General features: G+C 34.3%; 2 protein-coding genes across 3 annotated transcripts in view; both read left to right on the forward strand.

Annotated features, from left to right (window-relative positions):
* LOC137649835 (putative leucine-rich repeat-containing protein DDB_G0290503) overlaps nucleotides 1-539 on the forward strand; it is a 1,351-nt gene extending 812 nt beyond the window's left edge. The window contains exon 1 of the mRNA XM_068382785.1: nucleotides 1-539. This exon is cut by the window's left edge and continues 812 nt beyond it. Coding sequence (XP_068238886.1) covers nucleotides 1-185 — 185 coding nt within the window. The 3' untranslated portion in view covers nucleotides 186-539.
* The window catches only part of LOC137650297 (uncharacterized), a 16,004-nt gene extending 8,362 nt beyond the window's left edge, over nucleotides 1-7,642 (forward strand). The window contains exons 1-3 of one of the 2 annotated variants that reach the window (XM_068383629.1): nucleotides 4,332-4,468; nucleotides 4,947-5,013; nucleotides 5,619-7,642. In XM_068383629.1, coding sequence (XP_068239730.1) covers nucleotides 4,466-4,468; nucleotides 4,947-5,013; nucleotides 5,619-7,087 — 1,539 coding nt within the window. In that variant the 5' untranslated portion in view covers nucleotides 4,332-4,465 and the 3' untranslated portion in view covers nucleotides 7,088-7,642. Of the gene's footprint in view, nucleotides 1-4,331; nucleotides 4,469-4,946; nucleotides 5,014-5,618 lie in introns of those variants that run through there. The other variant, XM_068383631.1, reaches the window with a different exon arrangement.
* The last annotated feature ends 2,358 nt before the right edge of the window (nucleotides 7,643-10,000 follow it).

A 10,000-nucleotide genomic window follows, 5' to 3' on the forward strand; every position in this document is an offset into this window, starting at 1 on the left:
ATCTTCACAGCCTGGAACGTGAGGTCAACGCCATCTTACCATCCATCGCAAATGCTGTCAGTGGAGTCGGCAATATCAGAGACACCTTCGAATATCAGAGACACCGGGAATTCAAAATATGTGGTACTTCTTCTATCACGATATTAACAACATCAAATGCGAGTGGGAAAGTGCGAGGAGTATAATCGTTTTAGTAGGAAAATGTACTTAACAGTACAAATTATGAAAACTGATTTAGCGAGTTCTTTGTTTGTGAAGTTTAAGTACGAAACAAGGGAAATTATGATTATTATTTTAGTACGTATATTGAAAATAATGCTATTTTGTAATCGTACAATATTTGAAGTTCGTCTATTTCCAATGGAAATATATCTTCCTCGTCATGCTTTATGTATTCATACAACGCCTTATCTTCCAAAAATATACACAAAGAAATGATAGATATTATCAGTGCAATAATTGGTGTCAATTTATACTAAACAGTGTATTTTACCTCTATGTTTTTGTGATAATTACGTTTGTGTGTACTTTATTGGGTGCATAAAAAAAAAAACTTCATGGACAAACATAGGTACTGAACGATATCTATTTTTTATCAAATTATATTTATAAATAGATTTTTAATCTATTGAAAGCTACATTTCTTTGCTGAGAATTATGAAGGGGAATATTTGTTAAGATTGTCTGAAATATATGAGTAATAAATATATTTTTCTATAAACCATGTTTAATTTGTATTCCTAAGGTTATAATTCTTAACTGGAATTATAAAAAAAGCTTACGAAAGAGTTGATGATTATAGACTGGAAAAACATTACATTCGTGAATTAAAAATTAACTTGCCTAAAATTACTTAGTTTTTTGAGTTCCTGATATAAAATATCTTGTAATTTCTATGATTTAAATTATTGAACGAATTCTGAGACAGTCAACAAAATAGCATTACTCATAAACTTAAGGTTAATAAGACTAACGAAAGTCTCTTCCTTAATTTTTTTCTTATTTTTTAAATTTTTGGTCTTTACCAGTGCCATGATTATTCTTTGGGGAAATAAGATGATGCAGAATATAGAACTTACATATGTCATTGGCAGTCTAAATAGGTACCTGCAACAGGTCAGGAACAGGTGCGGGCAGCAATTTATGAGACTTAGAAGCCCAGCAAAGATGATATTTCACCGATTAGCTGCATGAGTCGCCTTGTGTGGATAATATCATCCTCAACCAATCCGTAAATTACATAATCATTTTGAAACTTTAATTCAAAGTATTATTTATTCCGGCTGCCAGAAACTTAGACATTGTTTAAGGCTTCATAGCTATCTATGGTGTTATTTGTATTATTACTATAGGCTTCGACTGTTTTGTTCTGCCATTATATAAAGGAAAGGGACTTGTAAAGGAGTGTTCGAACTATAAAGTGATAAAATTATCGTCTCATACCTTGAAAATCTGGGAAAGAATCATAAATGAAAGATTGAGAGGGTTGGTGCATATTTCAAACATCCAACAAGGTTTCGTGTCGGGCAAAAACACAACAAATGCAATATTTTCTGTACTTTAACTAACAGAAATATAGAGAAAGAAGAAAGAACGCGTATATGATATTTATTGATCAGGAAAAGGCATATGACAGTGTACCACGAGAAGAGATTTGGAGAAGTTTAAGGGCCCGAGGAATACCTGAAGCATTATGTAAATCTGGTCAGGGATATGTATGGAAGTTGTTCAACAATGGTTCGATACACAGGTAGGTCTTCACCATGGGTCGGCTTTAAGCCCACTTTTATTCACTCTGTTGCTAGATGTACTCACAAAAAATCTGAGACGTGAAATTCGCTGGGAAATACTGTATGCAGATGATGGATTTTTATGTGCTACCGATGATGAAAAACTAAATATTAAAGCAGAGGTATGGAGGAACTGACTGGAAAAGAGGTGTCTGAGAATGAATAGAATCAAGACTGTAGTAATGCACTGTGAATTTGAGGAAGTAGAAAAGGAGAGAGGGGTATAGATCTTGAGATCGATTTTCATAAGTTGGAGGAGGCAGACAGTTTTAAATATCTGGGGTCTGTGATCTAAATAAAAGGAGCCCTAGATCAAGAGTTGACTGGAAGGATACAATCAGGTTGGAGTAGCTGGAGGAAATGTAGTGGGACGCTATGTGATCGTAGGATGCCAAATAAGCTAAAGAGCAAGATCCAGCACCAGGAGGTGAGACTTGCGATGTTGTACTCGTCCAAAACATGGACAACTAAGAGGAGAGATGAGAACAACATTAATGTAGCTGAGATGGCGAGGTTGCAGCGACCAAAGGAACTAACGAGTTTTAGTGGGAATTGAACGCCAATCCAGCGATCACCAGGCAGGAAGATTACCACACAGGCCACCACAACCTTTAATTGTAACTAAGGTAATAATAATAATAATAACAACAATAATAATAATAATAATAATAATGATAATTATAATAATGATTAATATACATGAAAAATTACGCTCATGTGTGTTTATGTATACACGAATACATGCCTATGCACGCTTATATAATACCAAGCCTTTATTTGTAAAAGAGGTAAGCTCAAAAGAATGACACAACCGTGACTGCTACATTAGTTTTATTTTTACTTTTTTATTCATGATTCAATATGTATCTCAATAGCAACATTTAAGGACACAACTGGCTTCACTTGATGTTGATGATGCACTTGTTTGCTTCCACTTGGGAACAAAATCTCTTGGCAGTTTTAGCCAGGTTGTCACACGTTTGTGTTTGCATGTGCATCAAGAAGGGATCTGTTGAAATGTGGCACATAATGCCTGATAAATGAAAACATAAATCATCTTATGTTGAAATTATTGTCACGAGAAATTTTAGCAAGTTATTACCATTTAAATGTGAATCATAATAACTTAACCTTTACCATAATTGAGATTTGACCTTTACTGACAAAATTTCCTCTCCATTTTGTCTTTCATTGCAAATCAAATCAATATTGTTTGCTTATGGACAAGTGATGGTAAGCGTATAAATTTAGGAATGAGAAGGAAAAAGTTACCTAGATCTCAAATAAAAAAAAAGAAATAATCTCAATTAATTATATATTCGTTGTACAGTTTATTTTCACTATCTAAAAGTTTTTTTTTTTTTTTTAAGAATACTTGGATGTCATAGAATAGTAATAAAAGAGGATAATAATGATGCTAATAATAATAATAGAATCAATAATAAAAGTAACTTTTATCACTATTATTTAGCAAAGTTGCAGCTCTTTTTTTCTGTCACTATTATTATTGTTTATATTACTACTTATGAATAATTTAATAGCCTTTTCGCCTTCGTTGGAATTATCTGTGCCCCATTCATGTGCAACAAAGTATAGACGTTAAAATGATTCCCAAATCTTTGTTGCAACAAATCTTTTTAAAAATAGAAGTTTTTTTTTTTTTTTTTTTTTTTGTGATTGACAATATAACCTGATTGTTCAAGGGACCAACGACCAGAACTATCGGAACATCGAGTTGGATGGTGACCATCGTAACATACCACCCAGGAGATCTCAAAGAATTTTGGAAAGCACAAAGGTCCAACAACCTGAAACTGTTCTATAATTAGTTTTTAATCTGTGTTTAACAGTATGGAAATGTATTTGAAGAGTCTATATATTTGTATTTTTTGCTTACTTCAGTACCTGAATTGTTTATTTATAATGATTTTAGTGACCAAGTCCACATATGATAGACGAAAGCTTCAAAGTTTGTTGTATTACCTACAGGAATATACATAGTTTTATACACGTCTGACATCATTGTCGAACCTTTTTAGCATAATAACAGGATGTCAGAGAGCTTCAAATCATTCATTCATTCATTTAGCATAATAAGGAAGTGCGGCGTTATACTATGCACCATGTTATGTTATGTTTAGTAATGCTATATCAATTTCCTAAACCTAAAATGTAGACTAAAAGACAATTAAAATCTTAGTTGGAAAAGCAGGATGATATAAGCACAGGGGCCCCTACAGGGAAAATAGCCCAGTGAGGAAAGGAAACAAGGAAAAATAAAATATTTTAAGAATAGTAACAACATTAAAATAAATATTTCATATATAAAAAATAAAAACTTCAACAAAACAAGAGGAAGAGAGACTAGATAGAAGTGTGCCACCGAGTGTACCCTCAAGCAAGAGAACTCTAACCCAATTGGGGAAATTAATCTTCATTAACTTTTAGCTTAAAAACAATGAAAATATGTAAAGCATAAACTCACTCAAATGCAATGAAGAATGGTGTAACTTAAATGCTGGGTATTTCCTACTCCTCTGGGCCTTTCCCCTTAGTCATATCAGGAGGACCAAGGACCCACTGGGCTTCAGTCTCACTCGAGCAGCAGCAAGGCGAGAGACGAGGGTCAAGGCCGGACACTGTCTGACAGTTGATGCACGCCATCATCCTTTGCAATGGTACATAGACTCAATTAGTGATCGGGCACCGTATTCTTATGAAATTCAAGTATTAAGTGACCAGGATTAATTTTGAAAATAAAGCAGATTTATTTCAAAACGAGAGAAATAGAAATATTCAGCATGAGTGTTTTCATCATCTTAAATAACGATAATTTCATGACGATACAATATACCCAAGAGGACATTTTACACTGATAATCAGTGTCGTTGAAAACCAAATTTTGATTCATAATGAACTATAGAATCTTCTAATTCAATAACTCCATTAAAATTTGCCTTTAATATTCTCAACCTGAAAATTAAACTACAAAGTTTTTTAAAAGAATATTAATCAGGTTACAGATGGTCTGGGCAATTTTAGCTATATAATCAATAAACAAGTTACCTCGTATTTCATTCTCTTGAGAAAAATATGACAAAATTACTAGTGAGAAACTGTGAAATTAATGTGTCTCGTTTTTTTTTTTCCGTACAGAAGTGCATCAAAATGCAGGCGGTTGGGGCTGCCCTTTTCCTCCTGCTGCAGATGACATCTGCTTTCAGTGAGTATTGAATTTGTTCAATTTAAACAGATTTCTTTTTGTATCGATCAATTTCCTTGATTTTACACTTCCTAATGAATGCGCTCTCTCTCTCTCTCTCTCTCTCTCTCTCTCTCTCTCTCTCTCTCTCTCTCTCTCTCTCTCTCTCTCTCTCTCTAATTTTGATGATCTTACTTTCTTAGCCTCTAAAGAGCCATAATTTAACAAAATTATTTCAGAAGCACTGAATTATGGATTTTCAAATCTTAAAAGCCACTAGCTCACTCAATTGAAACGTAGTTGTCATTCTTAGCGAACAGGATGCAAATTAGAAATCGTTTTATTTTTTACTATGGACAAAGTTCGTTTCATTTGAACTCCTATGAATAACACTTGAGTTCTTGTTGGAATGACTTTGATTCATAATTTGAGTATTTTCCGTCCTTTTCATCCTTAAAAACAGCGTTAAATAATAAAAATAGTATTAGTTTCTTATTTTCCTTGAAAGGACCATTGATTCTTTAAGACAAATAATGTAGGTAAAACATCATTACTTATCGAACAAAATTTTAATAATAATCCCTTTTTAACATCAAATTAAAATAATTCCTTCTTCTTTATCGCAGGCATCATGGGCCACATTCCAACACAGTCCTTCTTAACACGCGCAAAGCGTTCGGAGGGACACACATGCAAACAAGAACTTGTGGACAACCTGGCTAAAACTGCCAAGGAAACTTGTTCCCAAGTGGAAGCTGTCGACAAGTACATCAGCAACATCAAGTCGAGAGGCCCTGTGGCCGTGCCATCCTTCACTGATCGCCATGGCTTCAAAGCCATCCTTGGCCAGTACAACGGCGACCTTTCAACAGCGCAAGGACACTGCCTCCCCTGGAGGAATGGGGACAACGTTGTTGCTTCTCTTAAGCAAGTGGTCGTTGCTGCACAGGGCTTTGAACCTAAATTCAAAGAAGAACTCCTTAAGAATCAGGCCACCATTAAGAATCTTCTCGAAAACCACGAGGACATAGCAGCCATGGAAGAAAGAGTCGCTGCTTTGCAAAATGACATCAAAGAGGCTAGAGAGGCTATTAAGGCCACTGAAGTTCAGGCAGTGATTACACATCTGGAAAATGCTATCAGATCCAAAGAAGAAGAAATCAACACCACAATGAAAGAACACAACATTGCTCAGGGAAGACGTGAATTGGCTGAATTAGTGAAATATCTAGAGTTTGTGAAGACAGGAGCTGTGGATATTGAAAGCAAAGCCAACACTGCCAATACTAAGATCACCACTTTTAGAGAAAATCTCATGAGGGATGCTGGTGCCTTCAAGAGACATCGCATCAACGCCCAAAACGGAATCACCAAGTTGCAGCAAGAGAAACAAAACAACAACAACGGAATCAACAGCAACCGGCAAAACATCAACAATTTAAGATCAAGAATCAATCAGGAAAACAGCCAGATCGCTTCCCTGCAATCCCAGATCACTCATGCTCAGCGTGACATCCAGGCAATTGAAGATCGCATCAACAACAGTATGAGAAAAGCTAGGAAGAGGAGGAAGTTCGGAAGTTGGTTTCGATTTGTTCCAGTCGTCGGATGGATCGTTGGAAGTACCCTCTATAGGGACGCCAAACGAAGAGAAGAACAGCTGGCCAACGAAAAGAGGAATTTCATTGCTGGAAGCAACAGTCAAATTCAAAACCTCCGTAATCACATTGCATCACGTAACCAGGAAATCAATCGTCATCAGCAACAGATCAACAGCCTCGAAGCCAAAAACCGAGAACTCGAACAGGAGTTGCAACACTTCAATCAGCTCGACGGAAATCTTCACAGCCTGGAAGGTGAGGTCAACGCCATCTTACCATCCATCGCAAATGCTGTCAGTGGAGTCGGCAAGATCAAAGACACCTTCGACTCCATTGAACAAAGCTTAGCAAAGGCCATTGCACAAGCTAAAGAAGCCAAGACCGAAGCGGAAATCAGAAATATGAGGTACTTCATCTATAACGAAATCGACGACATCAAATGCAAGTGGGAAAGTGCAAGCAGTAAAATAGTTCTAGTGGGAAAATGCAATTAATGATGCATTACTAATTCTTTGAATAGCAGAAATATATAATAGATTTCTACTTAAATTATATGGTGTCATATAGTCCTTCCCTTAATCACACTGATACCTAATAGAGGACATGTTATAAATAGGTTTACATTTTATTGCTTTTTGACCATTTCGAGTTCAAGATCTTGAAATAGATGAGTATAGTGGGATACAAAATGCTCAATGAAGCACAAAATATTATCAAAAGGAAATCTGCAAAACTTTTATTTTTTTAGATTTGCATACTGTAAATTTATTTCCAGGTAATGAATTGTTAGTAAATGAAATAGAAATATGCAATATCATGTGGTCTTTGTTTCCAACAGTTTTAACTATATCTGACTACAAGAGCCGTTAAGAGGCCTTTATTTGACAATTATTTCTTTGAGATACTGTAATAGGTTATGGGATGCGAAGAAGTTTTCATTATATAACATAGCTCCAGATATTGTTTGTATCCTTGTGATATAGTGCATGTACTTGCGTGATTCCTGTGATAAATTTTCTATGATTATTAAAATGCACGTTGATGCTGAATTGTATAGTATTAGTAACCATTCGCTATAATATCTTCTTTGATTCTTTATTAATAGTAAAAGAACGCCCCTCCCTTTTTTCAAATTGAAAATTGTGCTTTCATTTGTAGTGAAATTAGTAAAGATAAAATTCTCTAATGTTTACCGTTTTAAAACAAGAAAAATATACGTATATTTTTTTCGAAGACGTGCCTGATTTCTACTAATTTAGTTGTTAACTATATTGTGGATTGTAGATGAGACTGCGTGATAGTTTAAGGAAATATGTCAAGATTCATATCTGCATAAAATCAGGAATTGAATGAAAGTAACAAATCAGTTTGTAAGAGTATTTGTTAGGATTAGTTTCACACTAGAAAAGGAGTAGAGTGAAGGAAGCAAATAAATGGGAACGCTCAATTCTGACTCACAATTTTCTTTTTTAATTTCTTTATCGATCTACAACACTAGGATCAACTAACATTGCGTCATTCTAGCTAATATTGATACAGATGAAATTGATTTTTTACTATATTGATTAATGCAATCAAAACTTCTTAGATATATAAAAAATGTTTTTAACCTTTTTCCTAATATCTTATTCTGGACTAAATTAACGTCCTAAAGAGGTATCTGGCTTCTAACTATAGCAGAGGAGGATTCGCGTATTGCAAAGTTCCTAAAACTCGCAGAAAGCCTTCCCTCTTCGATTCACTACTGTTTGGTAAATATGAAACAGGAACAGAATTTCTTGATATACCAATTTTTGTGCGTAGTTGAAGAACAGACCGATTGTTTCTCAAAGGTGAATTTGCGATCAAGAATCGCACCTAGAATTCTAAATAAGTTTTATATAGCTGAAAAAGACATTGTCAATGCAAAGATCAAAATGCTTAGAACCTACTTACAGTCATACTTTGCATTAAAAACGGTAAATGTCTGGCAAAATTTATTCCAGGATTTTACCGTTTTAAAAACGGATATATTGACGTAAAAGATAATAACAAAGCAAAGTGAAATTACGGTCGCCTGTATTTTACTGAAATACGGTTGAGAACAATTTTAGGGAGAATTCCCGATTATAATTACGGTTTTTTCTAACAGTGTAGTGTTCAACTTCAATCCCCCACTTAGAAATAGAAATTTGCCGTAAAAACGGTAAAAATCCTGTAATGAATGGTACCAGAAATTTACTGTTTTAAAAAACGGATATATTGACGTAAAGGAGTGATATTACGGTTACCAACCCGTGGAAGATAATAACCAAGTCGGGTTAAAATTACGGTCGCCTGTATTTTACTGAAATACGGCTGAGAACAGTATATTTTTACGAAGAATTTCCGATTGAAATTCTTTTTTTTTTTTTTTTTTTTTTTTTTTTTACACGGCATAACTTGCAACAGTTACTAATTTTAGCTAGATATCTATCTATTAAGGGATTCGCCAACCGTAAGTCTACATTAAGGCATTAAGGGATGAAATTGATGCAAATAGAGTAGGCCTACTGTAGCGTCATCTGTATATGCAACAAGCTTGTTTTCTAGGCTAAAACACATATCATACGCACACACATATATACTGCATATATATATATATATATATATATATATATATATATATGTATATATATATATTTATATATGTATATATATATATATATATATATATATATATATATATATATATATATATATATATTGCATGGAAGTATAATGGACTGAGAACACTACCCTGGAGAACTCCAGATATCGCATTCCTATACTAAATTCACTATGGTGCCAATCTACACCTACTCTTCACAATCTATTAGTTGAAAATTCCATAATGATTCTAAGATGAGACCCATCCAATCACATCGGTTTGGTTTTAGAAACAAGAGGGTCTTAATTAATATGATTAAAGGCAGTGCTAATATCTAGGCCAATCAAACAAACTTCCTGATCCAAATCAAAAGATTTCTGTACTGCACTGAAAATTATGAGAGGTCATCACATGCTCCAAGACCTCCCTGAAAGCTAAGTTTTTAAACTACGGAACAAATGGTACTATTTAGGCCTTTTGCCAAAAGATGTTAAAACACTTAGGTAATAAGGGAGTTATAGAAAATAGGCAGTAATCAGTAGGACTAACTAGAACGACCATAATAACATTCATCTGTTGAGAAACACTACAAATGCTTTTTCAAGTGCTATAAGAACTCTTTCTTGTTAACTTGCGAAACATATCAGACAACTTGGAGCTAAGAAATCATCTATCTTTATAAACAAGCAAAGGATAAATGCTCCAAAAACATCAAGGTCATGTAACAGTGTTCTAATTTCACGGAACCTTAAAACTAAACTATTTAGTTTAGCTTTAATAGAACATGAATGAGGAAGAT

This window comes from Palaemon carinicauda, chromosome 11 (assembly GCF_036898095.1).
Source record: "Palaemon carinicauda isolate YSFRI2023 chromosome 11, ASM3689809v2, whole genome shotgun sequence".
Taxonomy (NCBI): Eukaryota; Metazoa; Arthropoda; class Malacostraca; order Decapoda; family Palaemonidae; genus Palaemon; species Palaemon carinicauda.